Genomic DNA, 22,390 nt, shown 5'->3' on the forward strand with positions numbered 1-22,390 from the left:
ATTATATTATATAATTAAGAAATAGAAATTATATATATGGTATGCAGAGTGTAACTGAAAAAAAAAACGTCCATTCGAGATTAAATAGAAAATTCAAGTTCTTGGTAAGAAATTCGTTGTTTTCGATGTAGATAAGTTCTTACGACACGCGCAACATGCTCAGCTCAATCTGTTACACGCAGATATGTATATTGCAAGGACGTCCTAGAAAGCACTTACAATTAGCTCGTCAACGGCGGTGAAATCAGGAATGTCGGTCGATCTTTTTCCTCTTCCGCGCGCGGCGATAATCCTCCGCCGCCTCCCCCTTGGTGCTGATGCGGCACGATCCGAGCATCGTCGGCATATGCATTACGTTGAAATCGTGCAATATTCGACGACTGCAAAAATGCATACGCGAAGCATGCAGTTCCTGCACACGCGCCACGGGACTTTCTCCAGCTCCTCGGGTATATCGCGTATACTCGTGGCGTATGCATTTCGCGTACGATACACGTGTGTATCGTAAGTTTTGCTTATTCGGCCCCCGCGCGGGGGCCGAGCGTTTTTCTCCCTGCCGCCGCGCCGCCGCCGCGTCTGGAATCTTTGACGTTACGACGTAATCCGCGTTTTTCCGCGCCGATCCTACACCCCGCGGACGTTTGGTACCGCTGCGAGAGAATAACGGAATATTCGAGAGGCGTAGAATGCGAAAATGAACGCGCGCGGAATAAATTACTGAATATCGCGCGAATGCGGTATATTTAAGATATTTATAATATCGCTGTTGGCGGGAACAGCCACATCGAAAACAACAACTTTATAATTCGACGATTTTTTAGTTGAGCGACGGTAACGGCGACCGTCTAAAATAATACAACGGATAACGCAACGACGAGGAAAGAGCGAGCTTGTAAAAAGTTTGAAGGAGGAGAGATGCAAGAGATAAGGATAGAGGATAGAAGCGTTGAAATGCAACAACGTCCATTCCAAGAAAGTTGTTTTCGCCTGCCTACTTCTTGCTGCCCGTGTGTGTAAATCATTCACGTACACGTCACCGCGAGAGTATGAGACTGAAATCCGGGAACCTTGACGAGAAAAAAAATAAATAATATCAAGCGGCCTTCATTAGTCCGCGTAAGAGTAGTTAATTCTACTCTTTCTCTCTCTCTCTCTCTCTCTCTCTCTCTCTCTCTCGCTTTGTCTCTTCTCTCTCAAGTGCATATTTTCTCTGATATATCCAATACTTTTTTTAAGATCGTCGAGAGCGATAATCGCTCACTTAATAAATATTATGAAGTCACGGGAAAATGACGGCTGTATCAATTATATCGACTTAATATTACAGTGCCAGTACAGTTTCTCCGATATCGCGACTATTTTGATTGGCAGTAACGTCGGCTTCTCTCCCGAGAGGATCTCGATATCATTATTCGAGTGATACTTAAATGAAAGATCGCGGATCCCCACCGGTATCTTTTCGCGGCTGCAAAAACGGCTCCGCGCCGAGTGCGCCGAGATCGCCAGATATTGAACGGTAAATCGTACTTGGAAACTTGCCGAGCGCGCGGCACGTCGCATCGCATCGGCCGTACACTTTATAACGAATCCCTCACATTTCTTTTCGACGCGCGGATAAAGGATGACGTAAGTAATTCCTGTCTTACATCCAATCATCCTCCACCGCGCGGAGGATCCGCATACGCGCGCAACATTTTTATCACGTCTCGGCCTCGTTACGAGACGTTTTGAAACGCACACAGCCTCTCTCTTGAAATTTATGGGAGCTACGATCTACTTATTGGGCCAGTCACGATACTCATTAATGAGTACCGTGGTGTAAAAAACATAGTAAAATAATCGAGAAAGTAGTAAGAGAGAGAGAGAGAGAGAGAGAGAGAGAGAGAGAGAGAGAGAGAGAGAGAGAGAGAGAGAGAGAGAGAGAGAGAGAGAGAAAAAAGAGAGAAAGAGAGAGAGAGAGAAAGAGAGAGAGTAAAAAGAGTGAAAAAAAACTCTCTTTCGGACAAATTATTTATAGCATCAATTTTAGCCGCCGTGATACACGCGGCTAAAATTGATTGCCTTGACACAGACGCGTGTCATTTGGTACCGCATAAATTTTATCGTCATATCGTTTCTTTTTACTTTTTCACAGACTAGACGATGTTTAAACGCCTGTCGAAGTCACGGCGCCACAGCGCCGACGATGTCGCCCTTTCTTTGTCGAGCTCGACGGCTCCGCTGGACGAGCTATCGGCGACTTCAATGCCGCGGACGAACAGTCAGGATCTGGAAACCGCCACTCTGCTGAAGATCTCCCGGGCCAAGTACACCCGGAGGAGCTGCGGCGACGCGGGCGCGATGCAGACGCTGCTCGAGAAGCAGGACAACGAGCAGGATGTCATCGAGGCTGACTATCAAACGGTTACGGCCGTGCCGGCCTTCATCGTCGAGCACGATCCGAGTAAGCAACGAGGTAAGTTGCCGATGATCCTCATCGTGTCTCGATAATGAGGTGTGCTAATTAATTCGATTGTCGCATCGCACTTCAGCAATATAATTTCTTTCTAAATCATTATTTTTCTCACTTCAAACAAGCTTTATAAGATAAAGCATTACTTGATAGTTGGCTTCTCTTTCCGTACGTGATTATTTGTTAACATTTTGGTCTTTATTTATTCTTATTTGAGGGAAAATGTAGTGAATCTTTACGTATTATATTACGTAGTAAAAACGAGCACCATAAAGCTTTATGTGAGCCACAGAGTTTTGATCTCGTCGAACAACTGTGTATTGAGAGCGCGAGAGTACGCAACTATATAAAAAGCTTGTAAACTGCTACGTCGAACAATACAGTACATGCGGACATCATCCGGGTCTAAATACAATACTTTCAAACTGGGCTCTATGCTCTGGTGACTTTCATGTCCCCCGCTCATCAGTAGCTATATGCGCAAAAAGTCCCGCCGACCACTTGGCTGCCGACATCGCTGATCTTGCTTCTATTCCGAACCGCCGCGAATTACCGCTAATCCAGGAAAACATCGCATCCTTTCACTAATCACTCGCTTGGCGCACTCGCCTCGTTAGAGCCCCGCCGTCCGACATACTTGCTAACGCCGACTTGCGTTCGCTACTTCCCTCGATAATATCACAGCAAAGTTGGCAATCTTGGCTCCTTCCTATTGTATTTTAATAGAAAGTTTTGCTCGTAAAACTTAATTCATTAACTGAAGTTGTTTCACTATCATTTATTTTTTGAAAAATTAAACTTCGATATATGTTCTTTTTTTTTACATTTGTTAGAACGTAAATGCATTTAGACAATTATTCTCTATTATGCAATATTTAAGAAGTTGAAAGGAGAAACGTCGAAGAATGTATTGATACCTTTCTTTCTTATATTTGTAGAATACGGAGCCAATTGATAGACAATATTGCTTTAATTCTTTTATTTCTGTTGGCATATCATTTCTTATTTTCAGTTTCCATAACACATTTTTAAATTAATATAATTTAACTTGATAAATCTTGACGTAGTAAAAACGAGCACTGTAAAGCTTTATGTGAGTCACAGAGTCTTGATTTCGTCGAATGATTAATTGTATAATGTATTTTATTTGTAAAATTTTATAGATGTTTTTTATTTATCGTGTAAATTGCAAGATTTTCTAAAAATATGCTATTGATGCAAAATAAAATAGCGGTTACTCGTACAGTTATTATAATAACAGAAAAAACAGAAAAAGGATGGTCTATCTTATAATTATACCTGCCTTCCCGTGACATTCTTTTTTTCACATGCGCAACGACGCACCTGCAACTCGCGCGATAGCGAGTAAAAATATACCTGAGCTGAGATATTCTAAATACGTGATACTTTTGATTACGGGGGCACACGGGTGATCGGCGACAAATAAGGCTGTTACGACACAGGACGCGATATAAATCGCCTTTTGCACGCGCGCATCGTTCCGTATACGCGCGATCGCAAAACACGTGTGCCCGATACTCGAGCAGCCTTTTAATCGGTTCTCGTTATGTAGAACCGAGTGTGTCGGTGTCGCGGGCCCGTTAGCCGGGGTGACACCTCGAAAAAGTAGTCCCAAACTACGCGGAACCGCTGCCGCGAGTTTCTCGTATATGGCGGCGGCGGATAGCTGCCGCGGTTCTCGACAACCACCATATGTCGCACGCGGGTGTGGGCATCACGAGCTTTTTCGTCCTACGTTCTGCGGGATGGCACGCTGCCATTTCAATGTCTTACTCCCTTCTACCTTCCGTCTTTTACCTTCCTATTGAGAATCGAAATGCGAGAAACGATTTCAGCTCGTTATCGGATAATTAAACATATTAAATAATAATTTTGCCTTCGCTGCAATTTAAGTGATAGCATTATATTATTAGCATATTACACTAAATAACTTTGTTGATTTGAAGGTGTATGGAAATTCTTAAAGGATAAAGCATACAGGCTACCGTCTGTTCACTTATAAATTATTATATTTATAATAGATGTATCTCTTTTAAAATAATATATTTACCATTACAATTAAATCGTCAATAATCATATTGATGTTATTTCGTTCTGTAGTGCTGGGACTAGGAATTTGGGGTCGTAGGATGGGCAAGAAGATCGATTCGTTTCGGAGGACTAGATCTCGCGAGACTATCTGCTCCATTACGGAAAGATCCGACGGTGTCGAACACAACGAACACAGCGTCAATAATAATAATATAAACAATAACAATACTAGTATCAGCAACAATAACATTGACGTCCATCAATTAAGCAAGATACACTTGGACGAGAGGACGAACAGGAAGTTACCGGCAGCTTGTCAGCGATCCCCGTCTCCCTTCAAATCGTTTTTCATCCGGATGGGTTCCACCGGCATGCTCAACTCGACTAAAACCAATAGGAAGTCTCAGAATATCGAGGAGAGAACCACGATGATGCCGGACAAGGAGAGCCTGTTCAGGAGCTGCAGCACCAGTCAATTGAACAACAGCCCGACTTACGTGAAGGGAGACGATCCCTCGGAAGGCATAGACCTGCAAGTAGCCGCCCGAAAGGACAAGACGGTGTCCTGCGACAATCTGGCGGGGCATCGAGGCAACGATCAAAGGATCTTCGAGGCTCGCGCGCGAGGCGATCCTTCCGCCTCCACGTATTCGCTGGGCAGTCCTTCGGTGAGCTTCAGCACCTGCGACCTCGAGAAGACGAAAAACGAGTCGTTCATGAGGAAGAGCAGTAGCTGCGACCTGAAGGAGGCGAAGAAATCCAACTTCCCGTACGCCTTCCTGCGATCGAAGCTGTCCGTGTTACCGGAAGAACGTCACGGATCACTGGTCCCCAAGGACGAGAGGCTCTTCAAGACTGTGTCGGAGGAGCACTTTCCGACCCTGCAGATCGAGGACTCTTACATCAACACCACGACCCTAGGACGGAAGAGAACGAAGATCGGAAACGCCGGCTGCGGTCTCGACGTCGCGAGAAATCAGGAGAACGTCTCGCGACTGGGCCGAACCTCCTATGCCGAGTTTCAGAGGAACGCCATCAGATACGAAGCGGACAGATACAGCCTGAACGCCAGCCGCCTCGAGCGAATCGAAGCCGGTCTTCAGCGGGACGGCATCGCCGGCTGCTACCTGTTCGACGGAAGTCCGCTGTCCTTTCGTGAGAACAACGAATTTCGACACAGCGAGGATACGGCGCGCGACAAGGCGGACTTCGCAGTCGGCAGAATCGAGACCGGGATGACGGAGAATTGCAATGTCGATCTCGACATGATGACCGCTATCAGAAGCAACCGACGGAACTCGGTGTCGAGCTGCGAGCAGAGACTGTCGTCTCACTACGTTAGCTCGAACGAGTCCGGTTACGACAGCGACGGGCCGCGAGGTGAATTCGTGGCGGCCTTGGAGAACGAGGGGCTGAAATGTAGCTCGGACACCAGCAGCGTCGTGGACTCGGAGGCGGATAAACCCATAAGGAGCTCGACGCCGAGCGAGTGCCAGGATCAGGAAAACGCCCAGAACGCCGGCAGGATCAGGCAGAATTCCGAGAACGCGGACGAGCACGCGAGGCCGGACGCGATTTCCCGGATGAATCTCGAGGGGATAGACGGTCTCAGGTGGCACCGGAGCGGATCCGGACGGATGCTGCCCAGTATTCACGGTACGTCCTTCGAGGAGGAAGCCGTGTCGCGGCTGGAGGACACTCCGCTTCCAAGCTGCGACGACAGATTGAATATCCTGTCTGACACGTCGAAGACGCTGGACGTCTCGCCTCATCGCATGAGGTTGCAGCAGGATAAAACGAGATTTTTGAGCGATATCATTCAGCCGTTAACGAGGGTGCGGCGATGTTGCTCGATACAGTTGCACAAGAGAGATCCCAAAGAGAGCCTGGGGATTCGATTGGCGCAACAGAGACTAGGAGATTTGCAATACATCGTCGTACAACTCGAAAGCGACGGCATCGCTCACAGGTGAGAAAAATTCATCGTAGATATTTCCAATTTAATTTTTCTTTTTTTTTGAATTATCTGATTTTTATTTTAAATAATTAGTCCTGGTTTTTTCCAGGACCAAATATTATTTTTAAGATTTTACTTATTTTTAAATAATTAGTCCCAGTTTTTTCGAATAGATTTTATTTTTAAGATTTTATTTAAGTATTTTTAGATTTTAATTTTGTCCAAAATAAATTATTATTTCGATTGCAGAGACGGCAGACTGAGATTGGGCGATGAGATTGTCGAAGTCGAAGGCAAGGAGCTAAAAACGCTGGAAACCCTTGAGGAAGTGCAAGAGTTTCTGAGATCTTTTACCGGTAACACGGTACGATTAACGACGGCATACGAGGAGACGGTGCCGCAAGTATACGAGAATCCGCCGCCAGCCGTGCCCGGCGAGTACGAGTACCTGGAAAACGCGAAGAATCTGTCGTTGATCGACACCGAAGCGAATCACGTTTCTTCATCGGCCGAGAAGAAGAAGAAGAAGAAAACGACGACGACGACGACGGCCGACGGTGACGCGGAGGCACTTCAGTCGAGAAAGAGGCCCGACTTCCTGCCGCTCTCCTGCTCGTCCGAAAATCAAAAGGACACCCGCGGCAGCAGCGCGGAGCCCGTTACGACGGAGTCGCAGCACTATCTGTCGCGACACGTGGCCAAGTTCGAGAAGGGCTACGGCAAACCAAGTTTGGGCTTCAGCGTTGTAGGTGGCAGAGACAGCCCGCGGGGTGACATGGGGATCTTCGTGAGGAGGGTCTTCGCCGGCGGGCAGGCCGACATTTCCAGATCGCTGTTTCAAGGTAGACTCCATTAAAAATAAAAAAAGAAAAAAAGAAGCCATTTCCACACACCGTATATAATAACCGTATACGCGAGATCGTAGCGTTTAATTAATACGCCAGATACGTTTTATCGTTCGTCGCTCCGCGTTATAATCTCGATGAAGAAAAATCAGATTAATGGCAATTAAACCGTTGTACAATATTTGTTACACGGGCTATCTACTTTGTAATTAGCCGGACGTCGGAGTCTTGTCACTTTGATGGCGCGGCTCGAATACGGCGTAATATCACGCGCTTCGTTTCACACGTCGACGTGCCGCAAATACTTTCCGCTCGAGAGCTATCAATCGCGGGGATAAGGGAAGGCGCATGACGACGCGTCGAACGCACGTTCGACGGACAACGCGGCCTCGTGTATTCACGACGACGCCGAGGATCCCGCCAGACAGCTGTCGAATCTTTAATCCGACAGCTAACGCCGCGTGCATATCTAAACAGTCGCGGCATGTTCCACCGTTTTTCTTCTGGTCCTTTTCTTTCCTTTTTCTTTTTCTTCCCCCCCCCCTCCCCTCCCCATTTCTTCTTTCGCCAGCTTCGCTTCCTTTCATCGGAAGATACCTCGTGTCATTGACAGCGCCGGTATTAATGCCTCGCTTCCTGATATCTTTATCGCATTATTAGGATGCTTCATGTACGAGACGATTTCATATATGCGAATCGTTTCTCTTCGGATTCTTTCTTTTTTCTTTTTTTTTAAATATTCGGTGTACTTTTTCACAATCCATCGTGAGTTATCGCCGTTGACGGATATCAAGAAAGGGCAGAGAGAAGTCGTTCATCGGTGCCGACGGTCAGGTATTCGCGAGAAGTTGACGTGCCGATAACCAGGAAGGTCGTTAGACGCGTTTCGCGTTCTCATGTCTCGAATTTCAACCGAGCCCACCGCTTTTTACGCCTGCGTCGCGGTTTCCTCGTTGCCCGCCGTTCCTTACCGCATACTTGAGTAACGGGCTGGTAGGCCGATCGGCTTGCATAAGCGCGCCAGGAGATAGCGTCCCGCAAGAACGTCCTCCGTCACGGGGTCATTGGCAGCCTCGAGGGTTACTTTTTGGTCGTTAAACTTTATTGATATTATCAGAATGCTTTTCTGAGAGAGGGCGATCCCCCGATAACTTCGAGCGGAGATGCGAAAGTATTTTTCTCCATTCCTCTTTAATTATTATCGAAATTAACAACTGCAGTCTCGAAGAAATCGAAGATATTCGAAGAGGTATATTTTCTCGACTTTCAGGCGACGAAATCACGAGCCTAAACGGACAGATTTTGAAGGGCCGCACGCACCAGGAAGTCATCGAGTTGTTTAAGACGGTGAGGGAGGGCACGGTCGAATTAGAGATTACAAGAAGACACAGGTAAGAAAATTTGCAAACATTTATCTATAAGGAGGTGCAAGTATTGTATTATATTAATTATATATCATTATATTAATGAAATATTGAAAACCTGACGTGATTAATGGAAATTAATAATTGTTGCAGATATCCTAAAAGTACTGTAAAAAGTACGCCGTACTAAACAGTATGAACGAAGAAGAAACTGCCCACCGGAAGTGCTCTTTAGATTTAGGTCTAATCCACTATCATCAATCACATGGAGAAAAAAAACGACGTTTTAGAATTCTAGTCTATCAAAAGAAATCTATGACTTCTCTGACGTTTTTCTCTTGCATAATTTATTTCGCGCGGCATATCTCGCAACTGCCTGGTAGAATAGTTTTCTTATTATTAATAGACTATTCGCGTATTGTGGTATTATAACTATTATTAAGTACCACGTCTAAAAATAAGATTTTATACGAATAACGTTATGACATCGTAAAATCCATTACCTACTATGCATTTTTTAATCATAATAAAGGACAATAATAAAGAGAATGTTCTTCGCGGGTACCGAACGGGGTACCGTATCCAGATTATTATTAATTAAAAATAATTGTTATTAAATAACTGTTTTATTTCTAGCGAATTCTGAAAATGTACAGTATATACATGATTCGTATTTTACATAATTTGCCATGCTACCCGCCTCCCTTTCAGTCATCGCTCTCACGTGTCTATTAACAAAAGATCTGCGCACGACTTGGCTTTCAATATTCTGAAACAGAAAAGCGAAAAACGGCATAAAATAAATTCGAATAAATGCAAATATAAGCCATATATAAATAAATAATTCTTATTTTTTATTAGTCTCTGATAGCTATTTTAGTTTAGTTTAATTTGGTTTAACTCAACATTGATTATAAATGTTATCTTAAATATTTAAACATGCGTCACTACAATATTTTATTTAAATAAATCCGCTTAAAAGGACGGCGGTACTAATTCAATTATTTGATTAAACGTTATATTTAAGAATCGCTTACTGTGATTCGCGATTTTTCACGCGTCTACACAGGTGCAAGGCAATCGGCCCACTTTTAATATTGCGAAAGAGCTGTACGGCTTCACGATGCGTCAAGTCGTGGCAAACTTGGCCGTTCACAGCCAAAATTTCGTCCCCTGCGCGCAAACGGCCATCTTCGGCGGCCTGTCCGGTAGGCAGTACCGACTTTATGAAGATACCTGCGACAAATTAAAGAATATAGAAATAAGTATAGAAAAAGAATATAAAATTTATTATAATCTAAAGCTAATTAGGAAATTATTAAAACTTATAAATAATACGAGAACAATAAGGCTAAAATATTTTAATTTACACGCATAATATGAGATAATCCACGTAATTGAAAAAAGTATACAGCGAAAATACATTCGTAATTACCGATGCTTCCTTTCGGGCTGTCTCTTCCGCCAACTATGGTGAATCCTAGGGACTTCTTTCCGGCGCCCTTTTCGAAAAGCACCGTAAGGAACGTAGACACCGTGTTCCTCGGCCTTCTGGGAAGCGTACAGAACTTCGAGACACTCTGCGTGAATCCGCTGTCCATGTTCGTCGCGAACTTCTCGGACGAGATCGATCTATTCGACTCGTCTTTCTTGTCTCGGTGACACCTGGTCTGACGCTTCCTGAAGTGATGCGATCCGGGTGAACTTTCGACGATCACTCCGTGGCCGTCCTCCATGCTAACGTTCTCGTAGTCCACGCTGCTCTCCTTCAACTTCTTCGCTTGCTGATCGACGCCCGAGTATCGCGAGACGACGATGTCGATGTCACCGGGACCGCTGCCGCTGCCCAGGATCTTCCTAGCCTCCGCCATACTCAGGCCACGTAATCGCTTCCCGTTGACGATCAGAATCTCGTCGCCGATCCTCAGAGTGCCCTCCTTATCGGCCAGTCCGTTCGGCACCACGTGAGCCACCAAGTAACCCGGACACGACTCCGCGGTTTTCGCGATGAAGATACCGAGACACTGATCGGCCGTCTCCTTGGGAAGCTTCACGACCATCGTCTCCGTGGTGTAGGCTCTACTCCTCACCACCTGCAAACCGGAACTGCGTTGCTTTCGTTTGGAACCCTCCTCGTCCACGGTTCCATCCTCTCTCTCCCGATCCGTATTGTTCTCCGCGGCGACGGCGGCGACGGCGGCTCGAGCCGCTTGACGATCTATCAACGTACCGTTCGCGGCTTGACAAACGCTCGAGTACTCCTCGGTAAGAAGGCTCATCCCGGAATCCTTGGCCTTGTCGTAGTACACGTCCAAACTCGCGAAGAGTCGCGCGGTTCCGTCGACGTCCGTGGCGGTCGAGAAGGGTCTTCTGGGCGGGAGCTGAGGCGGCGATCCCAGACAGGAGTCGTTTTGGCTGCTGTTGTTCAGCGGCCCGGAAGCGCCGCTGCTACACCTGTCGTCCAGGAGGGAGCTGGTGGCGGAGTCGTTGTCCAGAATCCCGGAGTCGTTGTCGTCCTGATCCTGATCCTCGTACAGCGGATTCGTTCGTAGCTCCTCGAGACCCGGCAACGTGCCGTAAGAGAAGCTACGCAGCCTCCGCCTCTCCCGGTCCTTGCAGTCCTTCCTGTAGATCTTCGCGATCAGCCTGTTGGTCGAGCTCTTGAGGTACCTGTCCTGCATCGCGCGGAATTTCGCCGCCAGGCAGCTGGACGGCGTGATGGTGTCGAACGCCGTGGTGTCCTTCTTGAAAATCTCGCCGGCGTGGCCTCCAGCAGGGACGGCCCCCGTGTCGACCACCGTCACCTGACCGACGGATCGATCGGCGCCACGGTCCTCCTCGAGGAAGCCCCGATCGGCGGTCCTCTCCCATCGGTAGTCGTGAGGCATCGCGTCCTCCTGGACTGGATCCCCCTCCTTCGGCCCGCGGCACTCGGGCTGCTTCCGAGGTGTCGAGGTGCGGAAGCCCAAGAAGGAGAACCGCTCTTCCTGCTGCTTTTTGTACGACAACCTGCTCTGCGACTTGGCGCGTCTCTTCCTCTTCGTGTGACCGTTCCCCTCCTCCGTGATGTCCTTCAGGTCGGACTCGCAGACCGAGCGTCGGAACTCGCTCCTGGTCAGACCGCGGTGCCTCAGCTCGCACATCGAACGGAACTGGACGCGTCCCGCTTCCTCGTCGTCACCATCGTTCTCGCCCTCGTCGGAATCGCGATCCTTGAAGAAGCTCAGTCTGGTGCTCTTCACGCGGTCCAGCAGCGGATTCCGCTTCTCGCACACTTTCCGCCGCTCTTCCTGGATCCTCTTCTTGTCCTTCTTGTTGGCAGTCCGCTCGGTTGTCACTTGGGAGGTCTGCACGTTGTAGCAGTTTCTCTCGGATTCGGAACTCGATGATTTTCTCCGGGCCCATCGCACTGGTGATATGTCTGCGAGATAAGAATGAAAGTATTAATAAAGATGCGCAGCAGGCGGTACAAATATATATAAAGCTAGAAAATGATATGTGTTTATTTTTTGTAACGAGATATATAATCGCTTCTCCGTTACTCTAAAATAGATTTATAACTTTTATGTACTCCGTATGTATTTTTTAAATTATAATATCTTTATATACTTCATTAAGATACATAAGAATAATATACTCTGTAAATGGAGCACCGTACAAGGTCTTAGATGGATAATCGAACATAGTAGATTGTATATTCTCATTTTTGCCGGTCTGTTTGCGAATAAGAACACAAGTGAGACCCGAACTCAATGACTTCTAAATCGAAAGTGACCACTTCCACTGCCAGCCGCGACGATACTGACAGAACTGACAAATCTGCGGGTGCCGAGTTCCGTGAAGCATGACGTCTTGTACGGGATATGCGTAAAACAGGATGCGCCTATGAGCAATTTGTTTGTACTATTATAGAATATTATTCAGACAAGCTTGAAGATACTATAAATAGCTACAAAACAGATTCTAATTCAAGTAAATGACAATATAACAATCTTTTATACAATATATTAAGCTAACGATTTTTCGTATTCATTAGATAAAAGTGAAACCCCTCCCCTCAAATTATATCACATTATACAATATTAATAAAACATTTACTAATCAAAATAATTATATCGTAGGCATTAACATGTATTTTTTAATTTCAAAAAGACCTGGTAAGAGTTTATTTAAAAGAAGATGAAACCAACTTTTTGCAATTAATAATAATTAATGGAAGTATAAAATCGTTAATCATGTTTTTTTTTCCATTGTGGGGAGTTCGAATGCGACCGTCCTTGATAAAGAGCTGCAAGTCTTTTAATACTAATCGATGCGTGAATGTAAGAATACGGACTCGCGTGTCATTGTAAAATATGCGTTGAAAGCTACGTTGATACTAATTTATTCTTTAGTACTACAAGCTGTAGCTTTACGAAACAAGGTCCTGACAGCAATCGAGATAATGCAGCCAGTAACGAGAGTCGCTATCGCGACTAGACTCTTCGGTCTTCAAGGTGAGCGTGCGGGATTTACTCATTTTAAATTAGTTCGTCATCGCGCACGGCAAACCGTCAAATCATTCGCTCGGCCAGCCTTATAACAAGTTAGAAGTAAGCAGGGCCCTCAACAAATAAGGCCCGATTTGTCTTCATATCTGCGACGTCCGAGTAAAGTCGAAAACAGCTGGCGAAGTGAGTAATTTCGTGTGTACGTTATCGTGCGGAATGCGTAAACCGGATACTGTAAAAATAGATCGGACACTCGAGTAACACTTTATCGTTTTCTTTAAAGTCAGTGCCTGACGTCGTAACCGCGCGCGACCATTTTACCTCACATAAAAGTTCTCAGAAGTGGAATTGTGTTTCCTAATGTGAAATGTTTCATAATTATGCGGTTAAATAATTATATCGTTATGCGCGCCTTGCTAACCGCCTGTTATCTCGTACTTTTATGAACGTGAGAAAGAGAGTAATACTTTCTAGATCTTTAATATGTCACACGATAGAAAGGAGGTTGTCAATTTTTGCATTTCAATAGAATACGAAACTTCAACATCACGTTCAACTTTTTTAAAAGTAAAGAAATGAAGGTAGGACAACTTGATTCCTCCTCCGAAACACAATAAGTGTATAGTAAGCCTTATAAGCCGTGAGAAATTGACCAATCGTAATCGATTATTCTCTTCACATTCGATTGCGATTAGTCCCTTTATTACGGCTTAAAAAGCTTGCTGTTACATCTATTGTGTTTCTTACAGTGATATGTGTCACAACAGACTAAGTATGTATCATGCAGAAGGTATATCGTCACCAGAAGGTGGAATTTTTTAATTAAGGTCTCGTGGGCTCGCTTTCCGACTACCGTATCAATTAGCGATCGCTATAATTAGCCGGACAATGGATCGCGGATTGTCATTGCGGTCACTGTCGCCGTTCAATTGCGTGCGCGCGGTCCTACAGGACGTGTACCACGGTCACGCATGGGCATACGGGTTGCGCGTCCTCGACAATGATCCTTTATATTAACGCGCATTCGCCGGCGTATGTGTCAATTTGCTTCTATTCTCGCCTTTCCAGCCAGTCACTCGGCAACTCGGCGCCTGGACGGAACGTCGAGGATCGTAATCCCTGCATTCAGGATGGAATCCCGATTCAGGTTCTCCTTCTCGCGTACACACGGCGGGGCGGCACGTAAAAGACGGGTGTACCTTGCGCGGCGCGGCGCGCAAGACGATACGGCATTTTTGCAAGAATTAGGCCAATTCTCTCTCTCGGACGACGCGACGGGGGATAAACGGGGGGGATCAACGCGACGGCTGTCGCCGAGCGTACTTTGCTCTTTTCTATAGACGACATAGATGATGATCGCGCCGCCATTTCAGGCGACTCTTACCTCTGCAACGAGACCTCGCACGGAAATGGTAGGACGTTTCGTTGACGTCTTCGTCGGCTCGTAGGGGACTTAGGCGCAGGAGTCTCGGTGCCTCGGCGTGGCCGCGAAACCAACGCATGTCTGTAACAAATTGGAAAGTAGTCAGAGCGTGATTTTTGTACGTGAAAGCATTCCGTTGAATATTTCAGCGGCGTGCTTGTAAAATTCTTTCAGCGTTCGTCAAGCAAAAGTTTCTACAGTTAAACTTCAATTTTTAAGAATAAACGAATCACCTGCTGAACTCGTCAGAGAATCTAGCTGTATATTAACGTTAGGCTTGGAAAGGGATATTCCTTACATTTGTTATTCTGACATTCCAGTAATCAGAAAGCTATCCTCATTTATCAAGATTTCAAACGATGTATCGCGGTGCGCAGCGAAGATTAACTGCATAAAAGTGAAACGGTAAAGCTTGGGAAGTGAATGGACTTTACTGGATGTCGATGGCGACAATCGCCGCTGAAATCCAGGCTATCTCTTTTCACTTCGTTATTCCACTTGTTTTCGATACGATCTAATAACGAGATCGAGAAAATTGCGCATGATGATTCTGTTGATGTACCTACGTGAAATGAAAGAAATGCTGATAAATTTAACAGATAGTGAAACCATGTTTCTCATTTAATTCCAGATAAACTAATAAAATTTTAATCTGATTGTGAGATTTAATTACAGAGATAATGTTAATAAACAATGTCAGAAATAGAAAATTCGTGATAAAATCTTTCTCGAAAATTTGCTGAAAGGGAATATAGGTACTTTAACTTAAATTTAAAAAATCTGTCGATAAAATTCGCGAATCGTAGAATAGCGTGTCTATAATACGATTAAAAAATAAATAATTCTATATTTAATCTAAAATTTTAAATGTCGGATATTAAATAATCGCAAAAGAGAAATAAAATATACATCATGCTCCACACCTTGTTTGAAATTATTTTTATCGGAAAGAAGAATATTGCAAAGCAGATTTTATTAACATATATTACTTTTATCTTAATAAAGTATTTTGCAATTCTTGCGTAATATTATTACAAAACATAATTGCGTTATTTCAAAAATCATTACATTATTTTTTATTTAATTATTATTATTACAAGAGAATGCAAAATGTGAATACTTTTCTTTATCTACTGTACATATGACATTCAATATTGATGCCAGATTTATGCCTGTGCGTTCGAACGAAGTGGTACGTGAGTATCCAGCATCACCGTCGCTTCTCGCAACGGTACTTCCAAGACAAGGAGGCCGCATCATCTACGTCGTCTAGCACACAACTTTTCATGCCGGCGGCACTATATGATACGCATATCTTACCTTGAAGATTTTCAATCATTCGCCGTCCTTTCGCGGAAGGAAGGAAAGAAAATCTTATGCACATCGGACGATAAGAAAAGAAGAGAAGAGATACAAGTTAGATTCGGCTCTCCTTCTTGGTCTTTATTATTTTCTTTATATTCGCGCGGCAATAAATTTTTATTCTCGCGAAAGACGATGACGATATATTTTGCGTTCTCCAGGGGCGTTTATTCAAGTCTCCCGGCACGAACGGCGTTCGTGCAAATTTTTTCGAGTTTATGGATCTTTCTACCTTCCAGGAATGTCGGCGACCGGAATTGCCGAGCGCATTCCATGCCAACTGCACGCGTACACAGTTGAAGAAAGATTCTTAGAAGTTCGCTTCAAAGGATTTTACATGTATCTTATGTTAAATGCTATACGCTGCGTATCACTGCCGTGTACACCTATCATCTCGTATATAGTTACAATAAATGCAATTATTGTGCTGAAATATTCAAGTTGATTGTCATTAATTGCGAATCAAATTGATTTTGAGAGAAGCGGTATTTTGTAATTTCGTTTTATTATTTGCAGTTAGAGCGCGATAAAGAAATTAATCCGTTGATACCGTTGCTGACAGCCGAACGGTAATCCCGTTCACCTTTTCTCCAATAAACACATACGTTGGACAGAATATTCGCCAGAGGCAATACCGTTCGGCTGACCCGCATAGAAACTGTAATATTTTTCTTACTAATCGACGAATAACATATAATTGCAAATACTGTAAGTGCGTAACTGGCGTAACACTTATTGCCGAACCAAGTTAATTTAAGAATAACGGAATGCATATGTCCGATGAAATTATTTACATACATAGACAAGAATACCGATAACGAATGCAATTGGAAAGTGCTTGTCTATTTGCGTATATGAAACATTCAAAAATCTTTGTATAATAAGTGCAAATTTATGTCGAATCGGTGCAACGATAAAGAATATGCATTTTTACCGATTAATCTTATGCACGGCATTTCGTATTCAATCCTTTTTCTCATAATTTTTTGACCAATCTTGAAATAATTTTTTCTTCTCGAAAATTGAATATGCCGTATTCTCCTATCGTATTTTTAAACTTTTCATTTAAATAAAATAAATATTAATTTATAAGTTTTAAAGATATTAAGTTTATTAAAAAATGTTTAAGAAATATCTATATAGCTTCATTATACATATTAGCAATTTGAAAAAGTAGTTTACAACCAGCTTTTTATTTTTTTCTATTTGTTCTTATAACTCAAAAAATATTGATGTATACATAGAGGCAAGATTAAATTGAAGACAGAGAATTGGCGCAATTGAAAGGAAATATTCCTATATAAGTAACTGTGTTAAAACTTGCATTATATTTTACAACTAATATAAAGCTTTATCTAATCGCATACAACTGAACAATGTTAAGTCGCGCGATTCTAGATATCTTTTCGATTATACATTTCACAATTTTATTTCCGCTTCGCGCAATATCCTATCTGGTGCACAAGCACAGATCGAATCGATTGGCATCCAGAAAAATACCAGCTGCGCATTGACCAATAAATGTACTGTAATTTTACCGTTACGAGTTACCATACTATATGTTTTATAAAACGGAATAGCTTTTGAACTTGAAAATATTCGATATAAAGTTATCGATGAAATTTATACGTATTTTATTATAATATTACAATAATTTAATTTTAACATTGTAGTAACAAATATAATAAGACAGACACGTGATGGGAGAATGATAGATGGTGTACTACTATAATGTACACGTAAACAGGTAAACAGGTTGTAATCACGCCGGAAGGAAGTGATCGACCTGACAGCCGAAAGGTAAAGCGGAAAACAATCGGTCTTAAGTTGTCGTTTCGTACATACTTGAAATATACACGATCAATCCAATAATTGCCGCACAACCGCACGAGTTGTCTTTTCTTTCTCAACGTTTCTACAACATATTAATTATTTTACATGTTAAATTATAATACAAGTTTTAATTAAAATAGGATCTTAAAACCAAGAAAAATACGCTTGCAATTTTCATTGTAAAAATTGGGAAAGAGAAAGTTGGATTAATATCTTTTCATAATTATAATAACAATAATTATTATGTATATAATTACGCGGAATAATATCATAATTATGAGGGATATGCATCTGTATGTATTATTATAATTTTATGCTGTGGTATTTAGCTGTTATAAGAAAGTTAAAGACTGTACGAACGCAATGAAGGAAACAATCTTTCATTGCACGAGAGCCTGAACGACAGACGGGACCTATACGATACCTCGTACATTTAATTAAATCGCGGCGCGTTATGCAAGATGTTAATGCACGGTAATCATTATACGTGTCTGCGTAAGTGTGCGTAACCGCTGACTTACGAGGACAGCTCCTCGGGAAGGAGGAGGAAGAAAAATTAGGGGTGGGGAGGGTATGCGTACGACTTTCTCCGATGCAAAATATGTGTGCCATCACCTTCTTAGCTCCTTTCCGGAGGCTACGCCTCGCCGCCTTTTCACTTTTCGTGGATCCAGCCCACGCGCGCAATCGCGGCGCGCGGTCAGACTTAATTAAGTTCGCGATCAAGAGCGAGACGCGATAAGATCGCACTTCGGAATCGCGCTGGCGCGGATCTACCTATCGTGACGTTTATAATTGCATCGTGTGTATCTGCGATACATTTATTTATATTCATTTATAGAATGCACATTGGCAACTACCTGTGCACCTATATTTGCTTGAGAAATCGATTCGACGCAGTCTAATTTTTCGTTACGCAATTCGTCACCTGGCAATTTTACGCCGTTTTGTTTATTTTCTTATTTTACGATTTCTTTTCAAAAAACAGAATTTTACGTCAAATGCAATTAAATTCGCCGGCCGACCGACCGAGAGTGTATATACACGTAGATCTATTGCGGCGCGCATTGTGATAAATGTTGCAGAAAAGTCGCGGTTGTTAAACGCTCGAAGAATGCGGGAGCTATAAGCGTCCAGTTATTCCAGCATAGATTTATCGTTCCACTTTCGTGGCTGCCGATCCGTTCCTCCGGCCGCGGCTGCTGCCGGCGGCGCGGCGGCTGCCCGGACTTTACTCCGCTGGCAGGTCTAGCTCCGCCGTTGTAGCCCCGGATTGTAAATCTTCGGCGGCGCGGCGAGACGCGGTTGTTATCGTCGTCGCGCGCTGCACCCGCTGCTCCTCGCTCGAGATCCATATTATTTCTCGCTCTTGACATCGTAATCCAATGCGTAGTAGAGAGATCAATACTCTTAATGATGTCTCGAGGCTCAATTTATCAGCGAAGGCTTTTCGTGACTTTTCGTTTGTATTGCACATTTATATTTGACTGTTTCTCGTCCGAGAAAGGAGAAAGAGAGATTTCGCGCGAGAGAGATTTTTGCGACTATTTAATACGTGACCGTGTACACGGTACTCAAATATACTTCTCGAGCTATGCCGATTTCACGACTTGAATCGAGAAATATATAGTGGTCAGAAAATGAGTGATGCCGAACACAATGCGCATTTTAGTATCGAGTTCTGTGGAACGGATTTTGTGCAACTTCTTTTCATATACGGTTTCTATAAAGTTTCATAAAACAATTTTAACGTTTCTGCGTTCGATTGTTATTTTACTCGTTGCGTATCTCTTTCTCGATCGGATTGAATTGTGTCCTTTATTGGAAGTCGTAACTCCAACAATGCGAATTTGAGTTGCACTTGCAGCTGCCAGTTTCCTTTCTAATTATACAAGTAATTCAGTTGCAAAATACTGTCGAGCACGTCTCGCAATAAACGGCAAAAACAAAACGCCTGCGGTTCGGCTGCGTTTCGCCTTAAAAAACTTGTACTTTTACAGTAATTGCGCAATTAGGCGCACGAAGGTGTGAAGTGGTAAATGCAAAATTATATTCAGACGACAGGTGAATTTTTAGTCAACTTTGACGTTTCATGTCAAAAATATTGTTCGATCGCCAATATATTGAATACATGCAAGTCAATTATTGCTAGTATAACCGAGAAAAAATTAGTTCTATGCAAAATAAATAAGTATTAAAAACGTAGATTAAAATTTTGAATGCGACGCTTCATTTTGGAGAAAATAAAAATTACTAATCAAGAAACTTATAACATTTTTTTTCACAAATTATAAGTATCTATATTAATCGCTCTTTATTGTAAAAATAAATTCAAAAGGTATAAAAGATAAAAGCTACATTTTTTTTCTTTACTTTAAATTCACAGCTTCATTTTAAATGTACAGGTTTCTGTCGATAAGTCTATTTAAATATCGACTATCTATCAGAATACGAAAAAAAATATTTACATACATATCCTATTCCTCAAAATGTAGATAACGATCTTAATATCTTTATAAATCTTCCGGCTCTGCTAAAATTATATATAGAGATAGGATTAGAAAGAGAAAAATACCGGTTAGTTGTCAATCATCTTTAACGGTTGGATTGAGCATTAAAACACGAAGACGTCAAAACAAGGACGGACGCTCGTGGATTTATCCGACAGAGAATTCATCATTCGACGGGAATCGACGCGCACGTCGCACTATGGTGAATGCAATTTGAGGCAAAGTGTGACGCGCGTACGTAAAGCGTGACGTGCCCCGGATGCTCGTAAAAACATTCTCCGCCGCGTGGCTACCGAGTCGTAACCCGCTCCGCTTCCTAGGTATTGTTATCGTGCACCCGGGGGATTCTGGGCTCCGCATCCCATTATACCCGCGGACGGAACGATGCGGCTTATCCGCGCGACTCTCCGGAGCACGAATGGATTTTCGGATATGATCGCTTTCAGGCCGACTTCTCTCTCAAAACGATCCATCTTTGTCGCTTTTCTCTCTGATATGCACCAAAATCTTTACGAGAAAATACAAAAATCCGTCACGTAACTATAAACTTTTCGTTCATATCCCTTTCGAGTATGGTCTCAAATCTCTCCAAGATCTCTCTGCATCCCAAGTCTTGCGCTATCTCGAGACTCGTCGCTTATCTGTTGTACTTGTACGTTTCTTTGCTTATCTGTTTGCAGATGTGATCCGAGTTTTTTGATCTCGAGCGTTCTTGCCGAGTGCCCGCAAAGGCTTTATCTTCGCTTTTTATCGAGAAATTTTTCTAATGTGCGCAATTAATGCTATAAATTATACACGCGATCGTGTACGACGTATAAACGTCGCGGCGTGTATCGGCGATAGTATTTGGCGAAGGAATGCTCGTGGGACTCGAGTCGAGACGATGCATTAAGAAGCGCGTGTGTACAGAGGTCTATACCCGTAATTTAGGGAATCAGATAGCGATAAAAAATGTTCGGGGACCGGTTCGGCATAATGTTACCTTGATGGCTCAGTTTGGCCGACGACAACGCGGATTTTTACGACGAGGATTCCTTAATGAATGTTTTATAGCGGAATAAAAAGTAAACGTCACCTCGCGAATTAAACGGCGTGTTTTATTATTAACAATACATTTTTGAGAATTGGCACTCGACATCGAGTAAGCGTCCTCAAGTATATTCGATGCGCTAATGCACAACCATATAATTTATAAGCTGTGGCCAATTCGTTAACAAGAATTCCTTTTCCATAATTAACACAACAGTATTTTGTTTGCAAATCTTTCTCGTCTTCTGTGGACTTTGTGTACGATTTATAATATTATGCGGTATATATATGTTGTAAGCTTTAATTTTTAAACTTTATTACAATGCGAAACATTCCCTGAAAAGTACTAATTATTTTTGCATGATGATGAATGACGTTCTGTGTGAAATGGAAGGAAACATTCAGTGCCACGTGTTACCTAGCCGAAGCGAAATACATATTTCATTTTCTTGCACCAAGGATTAACTTGAGATTATACTCCGCGGTATATCGCGTAGATATAAGACAAAATACAGGACAAGTCCTGCACGATTCTCAACGTGGATTCGCGACACAGGCCACTTCCAGTGATCGTCAGACATCAAGTTAATCTCCTGAGATGACTTTTGAATGGTATCTCGCGGGTAACTCGCGGGTAACCGGCCGGAGAAAGAGAGAGAGAGAGAGAGAGAGAGAGAGAAAAGAGAGATGAAAAGAAAGAGAAAGAGAGAAGAGCCTCGTGTCCACTCTAGGCGCGTTCTATCAAGGCCGCGGGCGAGGTAGTCCTTTTATTTTCTGGTCATTTGACGAGAGCGACATGCCGAGCATTCCTCGCCGGAATAGCCGTGTAACTATGCCCTCGGCATTGCTCGGCCCGCCTGTGTGTGTTCGAGCGTGTACGCTATCGGGCCGATGCGCGCCGCGGCCGCGGCCGGCCGCGCCGCGCCGCTTATTCGCGTGCATTCGGAGTGGCCGCGGCGTGATGGTGTATAGGTGCGCGCGTACGGGCTAGATACGCCATACGCGCACGCACACGCACGCGCGCTCATATAAATAAGACACGCGACACACGCGCGCACGCGGCGCGTATTATA

The 22,390-nt window shown here is 43.5% G+C and overlaps 2 protein-coding genes across 2 annotated transcripts in view; one reads left to right on the forward strand and one right to left on the reverse strand.

The window, feature by feature from the left end:
- LOC105459272 overlaps positions 1–9,307 on the forward strand; it is a 28,031-nt gene extending 18,724 nt beyond the window's left edge. The window contains exons 3-7 of the mRNA XM_011705164.1: positions 2,135–2,455; positions 4,574–6,473; positions 6,711–7,303; positions 8,577–8,697; positions 8,824–9,307. Coding sequence (XP_011703466.1) covers positions 2,143–2,455; positions 4,574–6,473; positions 6,711–7,303; positions 8,577–8,697; positions 8,824–8,860 — 2,964 coding nt within the window. The 5' untranslated portion in view covers positions 2,135–2,142 and the 3' untranslated portion in view covers positions 8,861–9,307. The remainder of the gene's footprint in view (positions 1–2,134; positions 2,456–4,573; positions 6,474–6,710; positions 7,304–8,576; positions 8,698–8,823) is intronic.
- The window catches only part of LOC105459271, a 20,660-nt gene continuing 7,547 nt past the window's right edge, over positions 9,278–22,390 (reverse strand). The window contains exons 2-5 of the mRNA XM_011705163.1: positions 14,545–14,664; positions 10,106–12,091; positions 9,708–9,906; positions 9,278–9,439 (exon numbers count right to left, since the gene is read on the reverse strand). Of these exons, the coding sequence (XP_011703465.1) occupies positions 9,391–9,439; positions 9,708–9,906; positions 10,106–12,091; positions 14,545–14,662 (2,352 nt within the window). The 5' untranslated portion in view covers positions 14,663–14,664 and the 3' untranslated portion in view covers positions 9,278–9,390. The remainder of the gene's footprint in view (positions 9,440–9,707; positions 9,907–10,105; positions 12,092–14,544; positions 14,665–22,390) is intronic.

The sequence above is a fragment of the Wasmannia auropunctata genome, unplaced genomic scaffold, assembly GCF_000956235.1.
Source record: "Wasmannia auropunctata unplaced genomic scaffold, wasmannia.A_1.0 LD334199.1, whole genome shotgun sequence".
Taxonomy (NCBI): Eukaryota; Metazoa; Arthropoda; class Insecta; order Hymenoptera; family Formicidae; genus Wasmannia; species Wasmannia auropunctata.